The following is a 24986-nucleotide window of genomic DNA, read 5'->3' on the forward strand; positions in this document are numbered from 1 at the left end:
GTGGAGAATATTATAAAATCTTAGTCCCATGGGTAGGTCCACACCTAGTTGAGTTTTTTAATGGAATCAAGGAAAAGGGTTATATTCCAGATAGATTTAACCCCTTTCCTACATTAGACGTACTATTCCGTCCATGTGACCTGGGACCTAAGTCCCAAGGACAAAATAGTACGTCATGTGTGATCAGCCACGCTCATGGGGGGAGTGCCACTGATCAGGGCTGCCACTAGGAATTTCGGGGCCCCATACTGGCAAAATTTTCGGGGCCCTCTTGAGACTCCACCCAGGCTCCACCCTCCACCCCTCGAACTGTCCACAGCCCCACCGCTCTCTCTTGGAAAAACTCGACTTCTCACCAATCACATGGGTCGCCCTCCTAGGGCTGTGGGGTACCCGGTACCGGGCCGGTGTCAGTGGGATGTGTCACAGCAGCGGTTACCCGGACCATGGCCCTGGGCGCCCAAGCAATAGGGAGATATGTTAATGGTGAATAGTTCGTGACGCCACCTGTGGTGTTCAGCAAGGGAGGTGTTAAGCCGACACTGCAGACAGATCCTCCGGGACAGATTGTGTGGTGCAGCAATGATGGTATAGCCCTCCACAGGCAGGGCTGTTGTCCCAGGGCAGTGTAGATGTGGGGACACTTAGGTGGTGTAGTGTCCGGCGCAGGGGATGTAGCAGTGTCAGGCAGATGGACGCAGGAAGGAATGGAGGACACCAGGGCATTTAGTTCCAAAGCTTTACTCACAGTCAGTAGTGCCCACTTCTGTGCCGTATCCTCCGGGTCAGGGACTCAGTCAACCTCCAGGAAAGATAGAAAGCTCCCTTCCACACTCCGCCAACTTATGTGCCTTTCCTGAATGTCTCCTCTATAGCGCCTTTAAGTGTGAAGATCTTCAGTACCGTGGTACACTGGAGTTCCTCCTGACAGATGTTCCCAAGAACTCTACTTGCACGGCAGACAGCTGTAGCCTGCTTCGGGGATTCTCTACTCCTAAGTCCCAGCTCTCTATCCGTATCGCTGTTGTGCCCTCAAGTCTTAGATGGGAGTAGTGCATTTACAGCCTACTACTCCACCGGAGTCTGCTGCAGAACCATTAGTGTCCATACAACCTCGGGGACCGGGCCCCGGCCTTGCGCTCAGAACTTCTAGGCAGGGTTCTTCCTCTAACCCACGTCCTCTGTGTTCCCTTTACTCCTACGTTCCGTACTTGTCCTTTCCCTTCTATGGAAGTTCAGATTTCAGTTCTACGTCTTTCTCCTTCTTTCCTTTCCTTTCCCGTGCCAGCTGGTTCAGGTCACTGAGGCAGCTGCAGCACTCCTTCCTCCATCCCTTCTTCCAGGGATCCCCACTCCTCCTGAGTGGCTTCCTTCATCGCTGACCTCCTGTCAGACTGACCTGTAATCCTAAATCATCCCGCTCCTTTATGTATCCTAAAGTCCACCCGCCTCCCAGCACGTTTAGTGTTCCAAGGGAACCACCAAAGGTGCTCTGCTTCTCTCTAAGCACGGAGCCGCAATGTGGTTGTGCTGAACTACTCTATTGTGTGGGGTGCGAGTGTTGGAGCGTGGTCAGGAGCTCCCACTTACCTGGATGGTGTGGTACCACACCTTAGGAGAGAGGAAGGTGCAGTACCTCTGTGGCGACTGAGTCTCAGGGGCACCACACACACATTAACAGTTCCCATCTCCAGATCAGACACATAGCTAGCAGCTCTTGTTTTGGCCAAAAGATTTTTTAAATCTGCCACCACAACAAGGTACACTATTTTGGCTGGGCCCTACTCTACTCTAACCTATTAAACATTTGTTAAAATATCCAATACAATTTAGGTATATTTTTCAATTTTTAAAATGACCAATAATATCACATCCAAAGGGACAAATACCGCTACACCATGACGAGACCACATATTACCACCACATAGTGACCTATAATACCACATGCAAGGAACAAATACAGCCACACCATGACCAGACCACATATTACCACCAGTGACAGAATAATAGTGTCATGATCTCAGTGTGGGTTTGACTCGCACACGTGGGGTTAATGTCTGGAACCAGTGCTGATGACTGGCATTTCTGGGGTTAAAGGTTGTGATCCCAGTGCAGGCTTACCTGCACACCTCGGGCTATGATTGTTTCCTCTTCCTGGTTCTGGGAGAGGCTTCTTATAGCCTCAGGACGCTCCCATCCCCATCCTTTATACTTTCGCCCTTGGCATTGTATGGTGACCCCTGAGTGTGTTTGTGCTGTGTTCTGGTTGCTTGATTCTCTGTGTACAACTCGGTCTGTTCTCTGGATATTGCTTTGGATTCTGCTTGGTACCTTCTATGTCTGTTTGGTTTTGACTTCTGCTTGGCCCTGACTATCCGTTCTGTCTCATCCCTGGTACTTTACTGATATCTCTGTGTATGACCTCTGTTTTGCCTGACTCTGTGAGTATTTCTGTATAGTGTCCTGCCATCTCTGAAAGCAGGATGCTAAGCCCCGCCCCCTTGCAGCCACATGACCGTAGGTCCTGTGCCTGCTTGCTAAACTTCAGCGTCCACAGGTCCTGTGTATCTGTACTTTCCAGCTATACCTGACCCCGGGCCCCCGTACAGTGCGGATGAGTCCCTGCTCAGCGGAGGCTGCACACCGGCGCTGACAGGATCCTGACATTATAACTGACCGTTAAGTTTTTGGGATTTTTTTTTTCTTTCTCTGCTGAGAAATATGGATCCCATACAATCTCTTGCTGAGCAAATGAAAAATCTGTGTCAGATGTTTCAGGGTTTATCTCTGGAGCAGCAAGCTCTGGCTCGTTCTCAGCAGCAGGTTTCTGAGACAGTGCAGGGGGCTTTAGCTGCTGGGTCTCTGGGGGCTTGGGCGAGTGATGTTGTTTTGGTGTCCCCAGAACCACCTGTTAAACTGCCTGACTTCTTTTCTGGGAACAAAAAGGAGTTCAGGGTCTTCATGGAGGGGTGCAAACTCTTCTTTAGTTTGAGGCCACGTTCCTCTGGGGACGAAAGTCAGAAGGTTGGGGTCATTATGTCTCTGTTAAGAGGGTCCCCACAAGCTTGGGCTTTCTCCCTTCCTCCCACTGCCCCTGAGAGAGTGTCTGTGAATGTGCTTTTTGAGGCCCTCGGGCACATATATGATGAGCCGGACCAAGTGCGATTGGCAGAGGACATGGTGATGAGTGTCTGTCAGGGGAAACACTCGGTGAGTGGTTTTGTACAGAATTCCGCCGCTGGGCCGCAGAGGTTTCTTGGGATGACGCCGCACTCTGAGGACTCTTTCGCAGAGGCTTGACCGAGCGGTTACAGGATGCCTTGGCATTACATCCCCCACCTAACTCACGCCATGACCCAGGCCGTCCAGATGGACCGCAGGCTGCGGGCCAGGGGGTGATGCAGGCGGAGACTCCATTGTTCCCTAGTGGAAAAGAGACTGTTTCTGTGCCCATGGACGTAGGGGCTCTCTCCCTGAAGGAAAAGGAGAGACAACGCCGGACAGAAAACCAGTTATGCTTCTACTAACGGGTAAAATGGGACATTAGAAAAGGGAGTGTACTGATTGTCCATCCTCAACCCGGTCGACGGGAAACGACTAGGTCTGGGTAGTCAGCGGGGAGACTACTCACCTCAGGTACCCTTTTCCTCTTTTTCTGAGGTGTTGCTTCATGTGGAACTGTTAGTGGACGGTTGTTTTTTTCCCTCTACAGCTTTCGTGGACTGCGGATCATCTATCAATCTTATTGACTCCCAATTGGTCACACGCTGTAAGATAGGGACAGTTAGACTTAAGGTTCCGATCAAAGTGGTGGCCATTGACTCCTCCCCCCTCACTAAACAGGGAATTCTCTTTATGTCTGACTTGCTTTCGCTCAAAGTGGGCGCTACCCATGTAGAAAAATTAAGTTGTTTTGTTCTGGACAATCTACCAGCAGTATTGGTGTTGGGCATGCCCTGGTTACAATGCCATAACCCAGTCATTAACTGGAAAACTGGGGAGATTGTTCAGTGGGGGTTTAATGATTCGATGTTATGTGATAAGTCTGCACTATTGGTTGAACCTGTTAAATCTGTATCTGTGTCATCTGTCGAGCTGGAAGGTATTCCGGAGTACCTGAAAGAATTCGAAGAGGTGTTCTCTGAAAGCGAGGCCAAGACGTTGCCGCCACATAGACCCTTTGACTGCGCTATCGAGTTAGTCCCGGGGGCTAAATTGCCTAAAGCCCGTCTGTTTAATTTATCTGGCCCTGAGCGCTTGGCCATGAAAGATTACTTTGCTGAGAGTCTTCGCAAAGGACACATACGTCGCTCAGTCTCACCCGTGGCGGCAGGGTTTTTTTTTGTAAAGAAAAAAGATGGTGGTTTACGTCCCTGCCTCGATTTTCGTGAGCTCAACAAGATTACTGTACGTAATACGTACTCCCTTCTGTTGATTCCCGATTTGTGTAACCAACTTTCAGGGGCAAAATGGTTCTCCAAACTGGATCTTCGGGGGGCATATAATTTGATAAGGGTCCGGGAAGGGGATGAATGGAAAACCGTGTTCCTCACGACCGAGGGACTGTTTGAAAATTTAGTCATGCCATTTGGTCTTACCAATGCCCCAGCCATATTTCAGAATTTCATCAACGTGGTATTCTCGGATCTCATTGGTCGTTTTGTTATTTACTTAGACGATATTCTGATATACTCTCCCGACAGTCAATCTCATCTGAATCATGTACGAACCATTCTCCAAAGACTGAGGGAAAATCATCTGTATGCCAAATTGGAGAAATGCGTGTTTTTTGTTCAAGAATTGTCTTTTTTGGGATTAATTGTGTCCTGTGAGGGTTTTCGCATTGACCGCAAGAAGGTGCAGGCCATTGCAGATTGGGTGCAACCCCGAGACCTTAAGGGTCTTCAGCGCTTCTTGGCGTTCGCCAATTATTACGGCAAACTTATTCGGGGGTTTTCACATGCTGCTGAACCAGATTCCTACTCCGGATGTGTTTTCTGGGGATCGGTCTAAATTTTTGAATTTTAAAAATAATTGTAAATTATTTCTTGCCTTGAAGCTTAACTCATCGGGGAGCTCTGCGCAGCAGGTTAAAATTGTCATCTCTTTGCTGTGCGGCGATCCCCAGGATTGGGCGTTTTCTTTGACACCTGATGATCCTATTCTAACTAATGTGGACGCATTTTTTCAAGCCTTGGGGTTGTTGTTTGATGAACCTAATGCTATTGATCAAGCTGAGAAAGCCCTGTTGGCATTGAGCCAGGGTCAGGATTCTGCAGAGTTATACTGTTAAAAATTCCGAAAGTGGGCGGTCCTTACTACCTGGAATGATGGTGCCTTGGCAGCTCTCTTTCGGAAGGGTTTGTCAGAAACCGTAAAAGATACTATGGTGGGATTTCCTGTTCCCTCTGGTCTTGATGATTCTATGTCATTGGCCATTCAGGTTGATCGGCGTTTACGTGAACGTAAGAGTACACGAGAAATGTTGCCACCTGTTGAACAAATGTCTGAACCTATGCAATGTGATAGAGTTTTGTCTAGGGCGCAACGTCAGGAGTTCAGAAGGCGTAATAAGCTGTGTTTTTTCTGTGGAGATGCCTCTCATATGATTTCTGTCTGCCCTAAATGAGAGAAACGTTTTGCACACACATTTGCTGTGGGTGGTGTTCAACCTAAGTTTCTTCTGGCAATTACTCTAATCTGCTCCCTGTCCACATTTTCCGCTAAGGCTTTTGTGGATTCGGGAGCGGCTCTGAACCTGATGGACTTGGATTTTGCTAAACGTTGTGGGTTTTCTATGACACCTCTGCGGACGCCTATCTGTTATGAATGAGTCACCGTAGGAGGCAAAAACAGAAATACTAGCTAAGTCCAGAAAACCAGAGAAGTTGGCAGCTATCGGATTGCAGACCCCTGAACCAAACAACAACAACTAGCAGTAGCCGTAGGGGGTTCCTACTGTGCCCTAGACCCCTCGATCACAGCCGGAGAACTGCATAGCCTAAAGACAGAAAGGGAAATCTAAACTGCCCCAGAGCAGACCCCAAAGCAATAGGCAGCCCCCAACATATAATGACGGTGAAGCAAGATTAAAAAACACTCACACAGATAGAAAGGCTGAGCAAATGATGGGGCCCAAGCTAACTAAATAGGACAGAATAGAAAAGCTGCTGTCTGCAATCCGCCAAAACCCTCTCAAAAACAAGAGCCAACAGACTGATAGGGAAAAAAGCCCTGAAGACGCTAGGCTTCAAAAAGACTATATCAGTACTCAGGTATTATCTGAAGACAGAGCAAAAAGGAATTCAGCTCACCCAGCAGGGAAAGGCAGAAATCCAGAAAAACAAGGCAAAACAAAACCAAAACACAAATGCAAAAAGTAGAGCAGAAAACTTAGCTTTTGAGGAGCAGGAATCAGACTGGTCTCCAAGAATCCCTCAGAGTAATCACCCGCAAGGCAGAAGGGCGTCGGCTGCCTTATATCCAGTCAGCAATCCCAGTCACCCAGTCATCATCATTCTGCTCAGGTGCTTTGTAATCAGCCTCACTACCTTCCTTCACCAGAAGAGGGAGTTCATCAGACCTCAATGGTGAAGGGAAAAATGAACTCACAACAGTACCTCCCCCTTGAGGAGGGGTCACCGAACCCTCATCCACGCCACCAGGGCGATCAGGGTGAGCCCGATGAAAGGCACGCACCAATCTTTTGACATGAATATCAGAGGCAGAGACCCAGGAATTATCCTCCTGACCATAACCCTTCCACTTAACCAAATACTGGAGTCTCCGTCTGGCCAGACGGGAATCCAGTATATTCTCTACCTCATATTCCATGTTACCTTCAACTAATACCGGGTCCGGAGGTGCCACCCCAGGAACAACTGGTTCAACAAACCTCTTCAACAAGGACTTATGAAACACATTATGAATTTTAAATGTGACAGGAAGAGCCAAAGGAAAAGAGACCGGATTAATAATCTCCAAAATCTTGTAAGGTCCAATAAATCTAGGCTTAAACTTAGGAGAAGCCACCTTCATAGCGATATTTTTTGATGATAACCAAACCATATCACCAACCTTAAACTGGGGACCAATGGTCCTATGTCGGTTGGAAAACCGCTGGGCCTTTTCCTGGGAGAGAGATAACTTATCCACCACTTGGTCCCAGATCTGGTGCATTCTCTCCACCACAGTGTCAACACCTGGGCAGGCAGAAGGCTCCACCTGCCCTGAAGAAAATCAAGGATGAAACCCAAAGTTACAAAAAAAAGTGACATCAAAGTGGCAGAACTAGCTCTATTATTTAAAGCAAATTCGGCCAAGGGCAAAAATGAAACCCAATCATCCTGATCGGCGGAAATAAAACATCTCAAATACGACTCCAAAGTCTGGTTTGTTCTCTCCGTCTGCCCATTGGTCTGAGGGTGAAAAGCAGAGGAGAAGGACAACTGAATTCCCAGCTTGGAACAGAAAGTCCTCCAAAATCTAGACACAAATTGAACTCCTCTGTCAGATACAATGTTCTCAGGAATCCTGTGCAAGCGAACCACCTGTTGCAAAAACAGGGGCACCAACTCAGAGGAAGATGGCAACTTAGGGAGTGGTACAAGATGAACCATCTTACAGAACCTATCACAGATCACCCAAATAACAGTCATTCTCTGAGAGACAGGCATATCAGAGATGAAATTCATTGAAATATAGGTCCATGGCCTCCTGGGGACAAGCAAAGGCATCAACAACCCACTAGAGCGAGAACAAGGTTTAGACCGGGAGCAAGTCCCACAGGACTGCACAAAATTCCTGACATCACGAGACAAGGCGGGCCACCAAAAAGACCGACTCACCAGATCTCTAGTACCAAAAATACCTGGATGACCAGCTAATGCAGAGCAATGAACTTCAGACATCACTCTCTTCTTCCACTGGTCAGGAACATACAACTTTCCACTGGGGCATTGCTCAGGTTTGTCCTCCTGGAACTCTTCCAGAGCACATCTCAAATCGGGCGAGATGGCAGAAAGAACTACCCCTTCGCCAAAGATGGTAGCAGGCTTGGTCAACACAGGAGAATCAGCAAAGAAGCTCCTAGAGAGGGCGTCTGCCTTGACATTCTTAGTTCCAGGAAGAAAAGAGACGACAAAATCAAAACGTGTAAAAAACAAGGCCCACCTAGCCTGTCTAGGGTTCAAGCGTTTGGCCGACTCCAGGTAAATCAAATTCTTGTGGTCAGTGAGGACCACGACTTGGTGTTTAGCTCCCTCCAACCAATGTCTCCACTCCTCAAATGCCCATTTCATGGCTAACAGTTCCCGATTCCCCACATCATAGTTACGTTCAGATGGAGAGAACTTTCGGGAAAAGAAAGCACAGGGATTCATTTTAGATGTTACAGGATCCTTTTGGGACAAAACAGCTCCTGCACCAATCTCAGAAGCGTCCACCTCTACCTGGAACGGGAGTGAGACATCAGGTTGCCGCAAAACCGGGGCAGAAGTGAATCTTCGCTTCAGCTCCTGAAAGGAAGAAACAGCCTCCGGAGACCAATTCAACACATCAGCACCCTTTTTAGTCAGATCAGTCAATGGCTTGGCAATACTAGAAAATGTAGCTATAAATTTCCGATAAAAATTAGCAAAACCCAAAAACTTCTGGAGGGCCTTCAAAGAAGTGGGCTGAACCCAATCATAAATGGCCTGTACCTTGGCCGGGTCCATTTCAATAGTTGATGGAGACAAAATAAATCCCAAAAATGAAATCCTCTGTACCCCAAAAAGGCATTTCGATCCTTTGACATACAGGGAATTCTCCCTCAAGATCCGGAACTCAGTCCCAACATGTTCCACATGAGAATCCCAATCCTTAGAGAAGATCAAAATATCATCCAGATAGATAATCAAAAATTTATCCACAAAGTCTCGGAAAATGTCGTTCATGAAGCACTGGAAGACAGAAGGGGCATTAATGAGCCCAAAAGGCATCACCAGGTACTCAAAATGTCCCTCCGGAGTATCAAACGTCGTCTTCCATTCATCCCCATGCTTAATGCGAATAAGATTATACGCCCCCCTGAGGTCAAGCTTGGTAAACCAGCAAGCACCTTTAACTCTGGAGAATAGATCCGAAATCAGGGGTAACGGATACTGATATTTAATAGTAATTTTGTTGAGGGCATGATAATCAATACAAGGTCTTAATGAACCATCCTTTTTGGCCACGTAAAAAAACCCGGCACCTAAGGGTGAAGAGGATGGTCTAATATGACCCTTCTCCAACGCCACCTTAATATAGGATCGCATAGCCTCGTGCTCGGGTACAGATAAATTGAAAAGCCGACCCTTAGGAAATTTACACCCCAGGCTCAGTTCAATTGCACAGTCATAACTCCTATGAGGAGGCAAAGACGCAGACTCATTCTCACTAAATACATCATAAAAGTCCGCCAAATAGTCAGGAACATCATGCGACTGAGGAGAGGTGGAAAAAACCGGAGCCTCACTAAGGGTACACCGACAACCCCAAATCACCACAGACACAGATTTCCAATCCAAAACTGGATTATGAATTTGCAACCAGGGAAACCCCAGAACAATGGTATCATGCAAATTATGCAACACCAAAAATCTGCAATTTTCTTGATGGTCTGGGGCGACCCGCATTACCACCTGGGTCCAAAACTGAGGTTTATTTTTCGCCAAAGGAGTAGCATCAATCCCCCTCAAAGGGATATGCGTCCGCAGAGGTGTCATCGGAAATCCACAATGTTTAGCAAAATCCAAGTCCATTAGATTCAGGGCTGCTCCCGAATCCACAAAGGCCTTGGCGGAAAATGTGGACAGGGAGCAGATCAGAGTAATTGCCAGAAGAAACTTAGGTTGAACACCACCCACAGAAAATGTTTGTGCAATACGTTTCTCTCGTTTAGGACAGACAGAAATAATATGCGAGGCATCTCCACAAAAAAAACACAGCTTATTACGCCTTCTGAATTCCTGACGTTGCTCCCAGGACAAAACTCTATCACATTGCATAGGTTCAGACACTTGTTCAACAGGTGGCAACACCTCTCGTGCAGTCCTGCGTTCACGTAAACGCCGATCAACCGGAATGGCTAATGACATAGAATCGTCAAGACCAGAGGGAACAGGAAATCCCACCATAGTATCTTTTATGGCTTCTGACAAACCCTTCCGAAAGAGAGCTACCAAGGCATTATCATTCCAGGTAGTAAGGACCGCCCACTTTTGGAATTTTTGACAGTACAATTCTGCAGAATCTCGACCCTGGCTCAATGCCAACAGGGTCTTTTCAGCCTGATCAATAGCATTAGGTTCGTCATACAACAACCCCAAGGCTTGAAAAAATGCGTTCACATTAGTCAGAATAGGATCATCTGGTTTCAAAGAAAACGCCCAATCCTGGGGATCGCCACACAGCAAAGAGATGACAATTTTAACCTGCTGCGCGGAGCTCCCTGACGAGTTAGGCTTCAAGGCAAAAAATAATTTACAGTTATTTTTGAAATTCAAAAATTTAGACCGATCCCCAAAAACACATCAGGAGTAGGGATCTTTGGTTCAGCAGCATGTGAATGAGCAAGGTAGGCGGAAATTCCCCGCATTTCTGCAGCGAGCTGCTCCACACAATCAGACAATTGCTTTATCTCCATTGAGAGAAAAAAAATTCCCCCTACGGCCTCAGAGATATAGAGGAAAAAATATACACACTTTTTTTTTTTTTTACAATTCTTTCCTGCTATTGAGTACCCTAGGATCTGCGGTATGGCGGGTGATTCTGTTATGAATGAGTCACCGTAGGAGGCAAAAACAGAAATGCTAGCTAAGTCCAGAAAACCAGAGAAGTTGGCACCTATCGGATTGCAGACCCCTGAACCTAACAACAACAACTAGCGGCAGCCGTGGGGGGTTCCTACGGTGCCCTAGACCCCTCGATCACAGCCGGAGAACTACATAGTCTAAAGACAGAAAGGGAAATCTAAACTGCCACAGAGCAGACCCCAAAGCAATAGGCAGCCCCCAACATATAATGATGGTGAAGCAAGATGAAAAAACACTCACACAGATAGAAAGATAGGCTGAGCAAATGATGGGGCCCAAGCTAACTAAATAGGACAGAATAGAAAAGCTGCTGTCTGCAATCCACCAAAACCCTCTCAAAAACAAGAGCCAACAGACTGATAGGGAAAAAAGCCCTGAAGACGCTAGGCTTCAAAAGACTATATCAGTACTCAGGTATTATCTGAAGACAGAGCAAAAAAGGAATTCAGCTCACCCAGCAGGGAAAGGCAGAAATCCAGAAAAACAAGGCAAAACAAAACCAAAACACAAATGCAAAAAGTAGAGCAGAAAACTTAGCTTTTGAGGAGCAGGAATCAGACTGGTCTTCAAGATTCCCTCAGAGTAATCACCCGCAAGGCAGAGGGGCATCGGCTGCCTTATATCCAGTCAGCAATCCCAGTCACCCAGTCATCATCATTCTGCTCAGGTGCTTTGTAATCAGCCTCACTACTTTCCTTCACCAGAAGAGGGAGGTTCATCAGACCTCAATGGTGAAGGGGAAAATGAACTCACAACACCTCTCCCTTTGAGGGGTATTGATGCTACTCCTTTGGCAAAGAATAAACCTCAGTTTTGGACCCAGGTGGTAATGTGGGTCGCCCCAGACCATCAAGAAAATTGCAGATTTTTGGTGTTGCATAATTTGCATGATACCATTGTTCTGAGATTTCCCTGGTTGCAAATCCATAATCCAGTTTTGGATTGGAAATCTGTGTCTGTGGTGAGTTGGGGTTGTCGGTGTGCTCTTGTTGACGCTCCTGTTTTCTCCACCTCTCCCCAGTCGCATGATGTTCTTGACTATTTGGCTGATTTTTATGACGTATTTAGTGAGAATAAGTTTGCATCTTTGCCTCCTCATAGGAGTTATAACTGTGCAATTGAGTTGAGCCCTGGGTGTAAATTTCCCAAGGGTCGACTTTTCAATTTATCTGTACCCGAGCACGAGGCTATGCGATCTTATATTAAGGAGTCGTTGGAGAAGGGTCATCCTCTTCACCCTTGGGTGCTGGTTTTTTTTTCGTGGCCAAGAAAGATGGTTCATTAAGGCCTTGTATTGACTATCGTTTCCTCAACAAAATTACTGTTAAATATCAGTATCCGTTACCCCTGATTTCTGATCTATTCTCCAGAGTTAAAGGTGCTTGCTGGTTTACCAAGCTTGACCTCAGGGGGGCGTATAATCTTATTTGCATTAAGCATGGGGATGAATGGAAGACGGCGTTTAATACTCCGGAGGGACATTTTGAGTACCTGGTGATGCCTTTTGGGCTCACTAATGCCCCTTCTGTCTTCCAGTGCTTCATGAACGACCTTTTCCGAGACTTTGTGGATAAATTTTTGATTATCTATCTGGATGATATTTTGATCTTCTCTAAGGATTGGGATTCTCATGTGGAACATGTTGGGACTCTGTTCCGGATCTTGAGGGAGAATTCCCTGTATGTCAAAGGATCGAAATGCCTTTTTGGGTACAGAGGATTTCATTTTTGGGATTTATTTTGTCTCCATCAACTATTGAAATGGACCCGGCCAAGGTACAGGCCATTTATGATTGGGTTCAGCCCACTTCTTTGAAGGCCCTCCAAAAGTTTTTGGGTTTTGCTAATTTTTATCATAAATTTATAGCTAATTTTTCTGATATTGCCAAACCATTGACTGATTTGACTAAGAAGGGTGCTGATGTGCTGAATTGGTCTCCAGAGGCTGTTTCTTCCATTCAGGAGCTGAAGCGGAGGTTCACTTCTGCTCCAGTTTTGCGGCAACCTGATGTCTCACTTCCATTTCAGGTAGAGGTGGACGCTTCTGAGATTGGTGCAGGAGCTGTTTTGTCCCAAAAAGATCCGGTAACATCTAAAATGAATCCCTGTGCTTTCTTTTCCCGAAAGTTCTCCCCATCCGAACGCAACTATGATGTGGGGAATCGGGAACTGTTAGCCATGAAATGGGCATTTGAGGAGTGAAGACATTGGTTGGAGGGAGCTAAACATCAAGTCGTGGTCCTTACTGACCACAATAATTTGATTTACCTTGAGTCGGCCAAACGCTTGAATCCTACACAGGCTAGGTGGACCTTGTTTTTCACACGCTTTGATTTTGTGGTCTCTTTTCTTCCGGGCACTAAGAATGTCAAGGCAGACGCCCTCTCTAGGAGTTTCTTTGCTGATTCTCCTATTGTGACCAAGCCTGCTACCATCTTAGGTGAGGGGGTAGTTCTTTCTGCCATCTCCCCCGATTTGAGACGTGCTCTGGAAGAGTTTCAGGAGGACAATCCTGACCGTTGTCCCATTGGAAAATTGTATGTTCCTGACCAGTGGAGGAAAAGAGTAATGTCTGAAGTTCATTGCTCCGCATTGGCTGGTCATCCATGCATTTTTGGTACTAGATATTTGGTGAGTCGGTCTTTTTGGTGGCCCGCCTTGTCTCGTGATGTCAGGAATTTTGTGCAGTCCTGTGGGACTTGCTCCCGTTCTAAACCTTGTTCTCGCTCTACTGGGTTGTTGATACCTCTGCCGGTGCCCAGGAGGCCATGGACCCATATTTCAATGGATTTTATTTCTGATATGCCTGTCTCTCAGAAAATGACTGAAAATGACTGTTATTTGGGTGATTTGTGATAGATTCTCTAAGATGGTCCATCTTGTACCACTCCCTAAGTTGCCATCTTCCTCAGATTTGGTGCCCTTGTTTTTGCAACAGGTGGTTCGCTTGCATGGGATTCCTGAGAACATTGTGTCTGACAGAGGAGTTCAGTTTGTTTCTAGATTTTGGAGGACTTTTTGTTCCAAGCTGGGAATTCAGTTGTCCTTCTCCTCTGCGTTTCACCCTCAGACCAATGGGCAGACGGAGAGAACAAACCAGACTTTGGAGTCTTATTTGAGATGTTTTATTTCTGCTGATAAGGATGATTGGGTTTCATTTTTGCCCTTGGCCAAATTTGCTTTAAATAATAGAGCTAGTTCTGCCACTTTGATGTTACCTTTTTTTTGTAACTTTGGGTTTCATCCTCGATTCTCTTCAGGGCAGGTGGAGTCTTCTGCCTGCCCAGGTGTTGACACTGTGGTGGAGAGAATGCACCAGATCTGGGACCAAGTGGTGGATAAGTTGTCTCTCTCCCAGGAAAAGGCCCAGCGGTTTTCCAACCGGCATAGGACTATTGGTCCCCGGTTTAAGGTGGGTGATATGGTTTGGCTGTCATCAAAGAATATCTCTATGAAGGTGGCTTCTCCAAAGTTTAAACCTAGATTTATTGGACCTTACAAGATTTTGGAGATTCTTAATCCAGTCTTTTTTTGATTGGCTCATCCTCTTACATTCAAGATCCATAACGTGTTTCATAAGTCTCTGTTAAAGAGGTTTGTTGAGCCAGTAGTTCCTGTGGTGGCACCTCCTGACCCTGTATTGGTTGAAGGTAATGTGGAATATGAGGTTGAGAAGATACTGGATTCTCGTCTGGCTAGGCGGAGACTCCAGTATTTGGTTAAGTGGAAGGGTTATGGCCAGGAGGATAATTCTTGGGTCTCTGCATCCGATATTTATGCCGAAAGATTGGTTCGTGCTTTTCATCGGGCCCATCCTGATCGGCCTGGTGGCGTGGATGAGGGTTCGGTGACCCCTCCTCAAGGGGGAGGTACTGTTATGAGCTCATTTTCTCGTTCACCTTTGATGTCCGATGAACTGCCTCTGCTGGTGAAAGGAGGTGGTAAAACTGATTTGGATGGGAGAGACCTGTCACCTGAACAGGTGGATTGCGATTGGACATCCGGTATCTCTGAGTGGATATAAGGCAGCCGACGCCCTATAGGGTTGCTGGTGATTTCTCTGCTCTGAGCTCTGGCCTCCAGTTCAGTTCCTGTCTTCTAAAGCTAAGTTTTTGCTCTGTTATTGTTCCATGAGATCTTGTCTGATTTGCTTAGTTTTGTGTTCAGCCAGCCCCGGCTGGGGCTTTGCTGAATTTCCATTTTTGTCCCTGATCGGTTAATTCTCTTTTGCTCTGTCTTCAGAATATATCGGAGTGCTGATATAGGGATTTTGAAGTCTAGTGATTTCAGGGCCGTTTTTCCTATCAGACGTGTTGGGAAATTTTTGGTAGGGTTTTTGCGGATTGCAGCCAGCATCTTTTCTGTCCTTTCCTATCTAGTTAGTTGGGCCCCATCGTTTGCACTGCCTGTCTTTCTGTCTGTGTTTGTGTTTTCATCTGTTTTCACCGTCAATACATATTGGGAGCTGTCTATTGCTTTGGGGTCTGCTCTGGGGCAGTTTAGATTTCCCCTTTCTTTCTTTAGGCTTATTTAGTTCTCCGGCTGTGACGAGGTGTCTAGGACCACCGTAGGAACACTCCACGGCTACTGTTAGTTGTTGTGAAGAGGATCAGGGGTCTGCAATCCGCTAGCTACAAACCTCTCCGGTTTTCTGGACTTAGCTTGTATTTTTGTTTTTTCCTCCTCCGGTGACTCATTCATAGCAGGAATCTCTTCCTCAAAGCTGCTCCCACCACCTTCCTGTTCCTCACGCCGTGATGGGTCAAGGACCTCATCATCTACACTCCCCTCTTCAAACACCTGCTTCTCCTGCGTAGTCTCGCCAGCACAGTACGCACCAGAAAGTGGCACCTGAGTCTCATCATCTGATGCGTACTGAGGTGTGCTGACCATAGGCACTGGCCCACCCACCTCTTCAGGTTCAGAGGGACAAAGCAGTTGCGCATCACTGCATACTCCCTCTTCTTCACATTCTTGAATGCTGCTTGGCTGGCCCCCTCTTTCCAAGCCAACAGATTCAGAGAACAGAAGTAGAGACTGAGATGGCTCCTGTCCAGGGCTCTCTGACTGCCTGGGCAATTTGGCAGGTGGTGAAGAGACAGATGGTTGCTCTTCAGTGCTCTGGCCCTGAAAGGATGTGGAAGTCATTGAAGTCGATGCGTTAGCTGCCATCCATCCGACAACGGCTTCAATTTGTTCATCCCGCAGCAGTGGGGTATGGCGAGGTCCTTATAAAGCTGCGCATAAAGGACTGTTGCCTGGTAAAACTGGGGGATGCTGACTCACTGGTGCCCGCAGCAGGCACAGAATCCCACGTCCTCTCCCTGCTGAATCCCCACATCCTCTCCCTGCTGCAACTCCACGCCCATGACCACGTGCCTTACTCCCTGCCTTCTTCATCTTGGTAGACTGATAAAGATAGACAGAAAAGTTCAAAGGGGGGGGCTTAGTGTGCTTATTCCTGAACAGCTGCTAACAGGTATAAGAAACACTAATTTTATAAAGTGTGTGGACTACACTTTAATATGAGCTAATGTGGCCTACACAACTATCAAGTGGAGTGTTTGGTGAACTTTATTTTGTTTTTTCAAAAAAACAAAAAGGATGTGACCAAAGATGTGAAAGCGATAGTATCACAAACTTTTTGGAGCTATTACAATGCAGGAAGGTAACCTACAATGCAATAGATGAGGCTCCAAAAAATAGGGTAATACTAATCTGGCTGCGGCTGCAGGGTACAAGCCAGAAAAAAGCTCCTCTATCTACTCCTATATAGTGTGTGGGGATGTGGCTCGCTTAGGTGCAGCGGGAGACAAATATGAGACAGGTTCTTCAACAGTGCTTGCGGTTTATTCACGGCATAAACGCACAAGGCAATGTAACACCAAACAAATAGCCTTTTAGCTCAGGCAAAATAACACAAAATGTCCGTAGTTGTAGACTCAGAGCAGGAGTCTCAGCACACATGGGAGGCTTAGTCCTCCCCACACACAACCCCCTGGTTCAGGAGCAGGCCACATTATAAGGCTGTAGCCACACCCACAAACTCAGCAGCTGACTGGTCACCTGACTGTGACCTCACCACAGGTCCTTCAAACAACCACAATAATAATATCTGGTACGCTTTACTTATGCCTTACATTATAGAGACAAGCCATTTATGAGGCACATATCTCCCATCAATTACACGACCCTTAGCCCTGCCACAAGTGTTTGCAACCAACCAATGTATATGGATACGGATGGATGCACACTAATAGGAGAATTAATGAAAAATGAGCTGCACTAAAAGAAAAATAAGTCTGAGGCAGTGACGCATGCTGAGCGGCCTACAACCAGACGTAGCTGCTGGACACACTACAACGTGAGCTGCACTCACACACAGAGACCTCTCAGACAGCCGTGAACAGTGCAGATAACTGGGCACTAGCACCGAAAGGCTGCAGAAAGACTCCGCTGTCTACTCCTATAGTGTTTGCAACCAATGTATATGGATACGGATGGATGCACACTAATAGGAGAATTAATGAAAAATTTGCAGCAATAAAAGAAAAATATGTATGAGGCAGTGATACACGCTGAGCGGCCTACAACCAGACGTGGCTGCAGGACAAGCTACACAGCGTGAGCAGCACTCACACAGACCTTGCAGACAGCTGTGAACAGTGCTGCAAGGCAAAAGAAAGCTACACTGATTGATACTATAGCCTGGGTAAAGCACAATATGATATAGCAAATCGTTATCTCTGACTGTCCCTCAGAGTCTTGAACAGCAGCCTGTCCCTAACTGAATTCACTGCAGAGTGGACCCGAAATGGCGGCGGCGGCGGCTTTTATAGTGCATCATGACATCAGTTCAGCAGCCAATCACAGCCATGCCATTAGTTAACATGCCTAACAGGATGTGCCCACACTTCTGAGGATTGTCAATGGCTGAATCAAATCAAACTGGCTCATAGCATTATGGGAACTTCCGATTCCGGTATTCGATATGCAAAAAGTATCGGAACTCAATATCGGAATATCGGAATTCCGATACCGCGAATATCGGCTGATACCCGATATTTGCGGTATCGGAATGCTCAACAACCATTATGCTCAGTACTCCTCCTTCTCTCATCTCATAATAGACTTTAATAGGAGTTGTAATCTGATCTAATACTTTAATGAGTTGGAAGTTCATCTTGCAAATGTGAGATGTTTTTATAAAAGGATGATGAGTTCAGGAAACGGGAGAAGATAAAGTGGCTCATAATTGGAAAATGAAGTATATTTTTGTAATAACATATATGAGAAAATGTATAATATTTGCTTGTATAATTGATTCATGTAAAGGTTGTTAAAATGACAGTGACCACTTAACATTTGTTTTTACAGTACACACAGAAACTGATCCTCCACAGAAATGAACTAAAAGTAATCCCTTCAGGAGCATTCCTTTCCACTTCATACCTAACTCATCTCAGTCTACAAAACTGCAGCATTGAAAAAATAGAAGAAGGGTCATTCCGAGGTCTTGGACGTCTACGGTACCTCAACCTTGGTTCTAACTGCATAAGTTTTATACAGCAGGAGTCCTTTGATGGACTTTCATCTCTTGAGCAATTGATACTTGAGAAAAATCGAATTGAGGAGATAAAGCCAGGTGCTTTTAGCCAATTAGGATTTCTAAGCATTCTGAATCTTGAAGACAATTTCTTGGTCTACTTGCCAGATATGGTTTTTCAGGGACTCCTGCAGCTTAAATTGATGAGTCTCTCCAAAAATATGATTAGCATTGTGTCACTTGAAACATTTGCAGCGCTTCCAAATTTGAAAAGGTTAAGTCTTGATCATAATGAGCTACAGTACCTACCAACTGAAGCATTCTCAAGACTGTCTGGCCTTACTAGGCTAGAGCTGGGATGGAACCCAATGACCTTCATTGTAGAAGAAGCTATCCAAATGGCATCTCTCAAACAGCTCCTCCTGAACAACATGGCACTGCAGGATGTGTCTTACAAGGCATTTGAAAAAAGCAAACAACTCTCCTTCATTGACATGAGTAACAATCAGATCAGATCGATTCAACCACTTTCTGGAGTGGAGCAACTAAAACGTCTAGACTTGACAGGAAACATGATTATCTGTGATTGCTTTTTGAGACCCTTTAAAGAATGGGCAGATTCATTAAGGTTAAAAGTTGATCTGTTTTGTGCTGGCCCTACTCATTTCCTTGCAGATCACTTGGATTCTCTCAGAGCTATAGATCTGAAATGTGGAAACTTCCCAGAAGATATTTATAAAATAACAATGGTCACAGAAAAATCAGATGAGAAAAACTCATGTCCACAAAGCTGTGACTGCAAAACTGATGTCAAGCATGCAATTTGTGAGAATAAATCTTTACAGAAGATTCCCAGAGGTTTTCACATGGACACAACGCTCATTGATCTACGTAAAAATTCTTTCCACTCAATTCCTAAAGGCTCTTTTTTGGATTTGAAAAATGTAGCATCACTGCACTTACAAAATTGTGAGATTAATGACATACAACCAGGAGCATTTATAGGGATGATAAATTTGGTTTATGTCTATTTATCACATAATAAGATTTCCTCATTAAGCCCTGAGGTCTTTCAGGGAGCTACAAAAATTGGCTATCTTTTCCTTGATCATAACAAGTTTACTAATATTCCAAAAGAAACATTTAAGCTTCTCCCAAACCTCTTTTCACTGCATATGCAAAAGAACTCAATTGACTCCCTTTCTAACAACAATTTGCTTGGGACACAAAACCTTCGCTGGTTATATCTCACTGGAAATAAAATTAATTCCATTGCTCCAACAGCTTTTCGGAATGTAAAAGATTTAGAAGGACTGTACCTTGATGATAATGCGCTATCAGAGGTACCAACACTAGCTCTTAAAGGAATGCTTAAATTAACAGAGTTAAGGCTATCCAAGAATCCCATCACAAATGTTGGCAATGGGGCATTCTTGCCAGTATCTCAATCATTACAGCAACTATATCTAAACGACATGAGACTGCAGCAGGTACAGTAAGAAATTTTTGTTCTGACAATGTTAACACTGGTCAAAAAAGGTCTGTCTGCTACCTCATAGTAACTGACTGTAGTTTTTCAAGTGGAAATAAGAGATGCATCTTTAGAAGCATTTGAAAATGTGAGTGAATAAGCTGTAGACTGTGTTTTGTTCTTGTGTTTTGTCTAAAAGGGGTTATCTGGGATTATTTTTTTTTCTCACAGGGCTAAGAACTGACAGGCAGGTTACTACCTGCCTATTCTACCTTGCACTCGCTAAGAGCGATCACAGACTTCTCCTGATGCCATTCTGCTGTTTCACGTCAACAGAGAAGTTCTTCCTCCTCTGGGCTGCTCTGTAGACGGGGAGTAACTGCCAGCGTCATGCTAACTGATAGTTGGTGCCCAGCAGTTATGCAACAGTTAATCATCATGTCATTGGCACTCCCTCCCCGTCAACAGAGCAAAGCAGAAAATAGAAGCTGTTTGATAGCTCCAAACTGTCCTGTCAGATCTTTGTCCCGGCTTCTGTACTCTCCACTGTTCGATCCTCCTCAATGGTGGGCAGGACTGCTCTCTACTCAATGCATGTCCTGGCTTCTATACTCACTACTCTTCAATCCTCCTTCATGGGGGGCTAGGCTGCTCTTTCCTCAGTGCATGTCCTGGCTTCTATACTCACCACTCTTTGATCCTCCTCCATGGGGGTCAAGGCTGCTCTCTACTCAGTGCATGTCCTGGCTTCTATACTCACCATTCTTTGCTCCTGCTCCTCAGGGTATGGGAGTCCTCTCTACTCAGTGTATGTCCTGGCTTCTATACTCACCACTCTACGATCCTCTTCCATGGGGGTCAAGGCTGCTCTCTACTCAGTGCATGTCCTGGCTTCTATACGCACCATTCTTCACTCCTGCTCCTCAGGGCGTGGAACTGCTTCCTACTCAGTGCATGTCCTGGCTTCCATACTCACCCCCCTTCGCTCTTTCTCAATGTGGGGCAAACTGCTCTCTACTCTGTGTATTGTGAGGTAGCGCTGTCAATAGCGTCCTTAAACACACCCCCTGGGTGGGTTTGTACGTAACTGGGCCTGCCCGTCTCCCCAGCTACCTGGAGACTCCTCCCTGACACATTGACACAGCACCTCAGCAGTATCACTGCTGCTCAACACACATCAGTCTCCATTTCAAGGCCACCCACCTTGAGATACATAACGGTCCTTCCGTATTCTGCCACTCATCCTCTCTTGGGACATCCACACAGCGCCGCCTAGCAGACACAGTGGTCACTACACCACATACCTCCCCCCTCTGTTCAAACCTGTGGGGTTGAACATACAGCATCACCCCAGGATCTCGAGACCGGGCACTCACTACACCTTGCCCCCCAGGTCGAGAGAACCGTCTCCATCTGTCATACGGCCTCCTCTCTGCATTAGACCTCCCCCGCCCCCAGCAGTCAGAATATCGGCCCTGATCTTTGGCCCTCCAGTCACAGTCTATCTGTGTCATCAGACACTGTTTAGTCACCACCCTCCTACAGTGTGCTTTGTCACCTGACCTTTCTCCCACTGACCGGCTCTCCCGGTTTGTACGGTCATCAGTCTTAATCAGGCCTACTGTTTGGCCTGAGTCTGACCCATTCAGCATCTCACAGGAACTAATGTCTCTCAGCCTCGTACGGCCCGTCGAACTGCCACTTGCTGACATTCTTCGGCCACCTGCCATGTCACTACTTGGAGGAACCCTTCGGGTCCTTACATCTTGGGTTGAAGGCGGCCGCCACCTGGTGTTCCGTACCTCTTTATTGATTCGCCGACGGTCCAGCCTCAACTGCTCAATTTCTTGCAGGTACCCCACTCGATACTCCACGAGCATCCTAAAGTTTCTCAGGCTTTCTACGGAGCCAACCACCATGATGGGAATCCTACCCACTTCACGGGATACCTGGTCTTCATCATCAGGAGGGATCCACACCCTCACCACACCGGAGATATTGACAAGGTCTTGCATTACCTTCCCGAGTCTTCCACTGATTCTCCCAATCAAACCACTGGGAATCGGAACTACATCTTTCTGCAAACCCAGCCGATCCATAGCCTCCTTTGCTAACTCTAGGCGTCGAGCAGCTTTCATATTACTCCGCCTGACCAGCTGTTTGGCGTGGAGACATTGTAAATGCATCTCTTTCAGGACAGCTACCCGGTTTGCTGTATCTTCCCTGGCTGATATTATCACCAACTGCTGAGTCTCAGGTGCCCAGTGCACCTTACACGCCTTGACCGCCTCTTTGAAAGCCTCATGCACACCTTCCTCAGCACAGGCTTCTTGCATGTCTTCTGGTACATCAATTACACACTTGAAGGTCATGGCCTTGCTCTCTTCCAGGCCAGGAGGCTCTGGCTTTACCACGGACACTTCCCTCACTACAGTTGACCCGACCAGGTGACTGTCTTCTTCAGTCCTTAGCTCACAAACTTCATAAGATTTTATCTCTTGTGAGAATCATGTGGGAATAGTGGATGAGGGCAGGTATATCTCGCCCAGATTCCTTTCCTATGTGGCCTAGTCTGGTCAGTATCGCACCTGCTTACTAATGGATAATGGGAGGTGGATATAAAAGGATGCCAGGTGGTTGTGTGAGTGTCTCAGCCTGGGAACACAGAGAGCCTGTCTGTGTGAGAGACACACATGAGTGGAAGCAGTGCCCACTGCAACTGTGGTTTGGCTGGACGGGAGAAGCCCGCCAGTTGGTAGTTAGGTTGTCCATTGTTTAGTTAGTGCCGGACAGGCAAGGATTTGTTTTATGTTTTATTTCCTTTTGCATTGCTTTCACCGTTAATAAACCTGACCCAGGGTCAGTTATACACGAGTCCCAGCTCTGCGCCTGAGTTTCATGCTGAACGCATGTGACCTTTGACCCCAGCAAAGGCGATCCCGGAGTGTTTTATCACATTGTGGTGGAGAACACGGGCATCACGTTGCAAGCATGAGTATGGAGGACGTGGTGAAAGCGCTGGTACAGTCCACCGCCGTCCAGCAAGAAGCTAATCGGGTGATGATGGCCCAGCTGAAGGAGTTGGTGGACATGACAGCTACCGATCGTTCGCTTCTCCAGCAGGTGGCGCAGCGCCTGGCAAGCCTACAGGAGGTTAACCTGGAAGCCAAGTCGAGAGTGATTCACGTGAGTCGGTACTGGCAGAAGATGACGACCGAAGATGACGTCGAGGCATACCTGACCACGTTTGAACGGACGGCGGTGCGAGAAAAATGGCCGAAGGCACGATGGGCCGGCCTGATTGCCCCGTTTCTTTACGGTGAGGCCCAAAAGGCTTATTATGACTTAGAGCCTGAAGCCGCGCAGGACTTTGACAAATTGAAAGCCGAGATCTTGGCCCGGCTGGGAGTGACGACCGCTGTCCGTGCACAGAGAGTTCATCAATGGACTTATGAGCTGGATAAACCACCGCGGTCACAGATGTTCGACCTGATCCACGTGACGAAGAAGTGGCTACAACCCGAGGTGTTGACAGCACCAGAGATAATCCAGAGAGTCGTCATGGACAAGTACCTGAGAGCTCTACCGCCAGCCCTGAGGAAGTGGGTAAGCCATGGAAATCCTACGACAGCAGATCAACTGGTGGATCTGGTTGAACGTTACTCTGTGGCGGAAGGACTCCAAGACGACGCTACCCCACCTCTTTCTTCATCATCTCCACGGGGAACCGGTAAGACTGTTCCAGGGAGTAGGGGAGATGGAAAAATCCCTAAGACAGTGGGGGAGGAAAACGGGACTGCCCGCACTGCGAGGCCGAGAGTAACGAACTATGGTCTAAGCAAGGGGCCCGTTAGGTGTTTCCGCTGCCAAGAGATGGGACATATTGCTGCGAACTGTCCGGTCACTACTGAACCCATGCAGTGCGACGTCACAGACTCTAAAAACCGCATGTCTATGGTTGCACGGGTAGTGAGTGTGAATGCCGGTCAAAAAGATGTGGAAAAACATTTGTGTGATTTAACTGTTGATGGCAAAAATATGGTGGCATTGTTGGACTCGGGAAGTGTGGTGACTCTGGTGAAGGCCAGTCTGGTGTCAGCCCCGACTGGACCATCAGACAAATTTTCTGTAACGTGTGTGCATGGAGACACCTGTTCGTACCTCACCGCGGTCATATGCATTACTACTTCCTATGGGTCTGTGCAACATAAAGTGGGACTCGTCCCGGCGTTATTGCATGATGTTATCCTGGGCCGGGATTTTCCCCACTTCTGGCAATTGTGGGAGAATCAGTTGATGCCCTCGGGTAATAGTGTACATGATTCTTCTCCCAGGGCGCGTGTGGGTCCCGAACCCCTGGAAGAGGTCTCCCCGGAATACTCTGGGGAAGAGTCTGCTGGAAATGACCTACAGTTCCCGTTTTCAGTCATGGCGGGTGATACGGAGGAGACCGGGGAAGAGGAGGAGGCCGACAGCCGTCCACCTCCCCATTTGCTGGATTTAGAAGTTTAGAAAGATGACTTCCAAAGCGAGCAAATAAAGGATCCTACCCTTTCTCAGGCTAGGACAAATGTAAAAGTGATAAATGGGGTACCCGTAGAACCTGGCTCTAGGCTGGCATATCCTTACATGGTTCTGGAGAATGATTTACTCTATCAGATAGAGAAAAAGGGGGAAGATACGGTGCAACTATTAGTCGTGCCAAAACCCTACGGGCGGCAGGTGCTGGACCTGGCCCATGGACATGTGATGGGAGGTCACCTGGGAGTCCAGAAAACCACTGAAAGGATATTACACTGTTTTGTTTGGCCAGGCATGCATCACGATATTCGTGTATATTGTGAGTCTTGTCCTGACTGCCAAGCCTCTGCACCTAAGCCCCGGTTCTGTAGCCCTTTGGTACCCCTACCTATTATTGAAGTCCCGTTTGAGAGGATTGGGATGGATTTAGTTGGGCCCCTTCCACGGTCTGCACGTGGACACCACATATCCTGGTCATCTTGGATTATGCCACTCGTTACCCAGAGGCCATCCCTTTGCGTAACACGGCCACCAAGACGATTGCCAAGGAACTGGTGCATGTGTTTAGTCGGGTCGGTATACCGAAACAGATACTCACCGACCAGGGGACC

General features: G+C 46.9%; 1 protein-coding gene across 1 annotated transcript in view; it reads left to right on the forward strand.

The window, feature by feature from the left end:
• Window positions 1-24986, forward strand: part of CHADL (chondroadherin like) — a 564691-nt gene that overhangs the window by 273844 nt on the left and 265861 nt on the right. Inside the window, exon 4 of the mRNA XM_073572981.1 lies at window positions 18215-19873. Coding sequence (XP_073429082.1) covers window positions 18215-19873 — 1659 coding nt within the window. The remainder of the gene's footprint in view (window positions 1-18214; window positions 19874-24986) is intronic.

Source organism: Dendrobates tinctorius, unplaced genomic scaffold (genome assembly GCF_039654945.1).
Source record: "Dendrobates tinctorius isolate UK_male_01 unplaced genomic scaffold, ASM3965494v1 ptg000033l, whole genome shotgun sequence".
Taxonomy (NCBI): domain Eukaryota; kingdom Metazoa; phylum Chordata; class Amphibia; order Anura; family Dendrobatidae; genus Dendrobates; species Dendrobates tinctorius.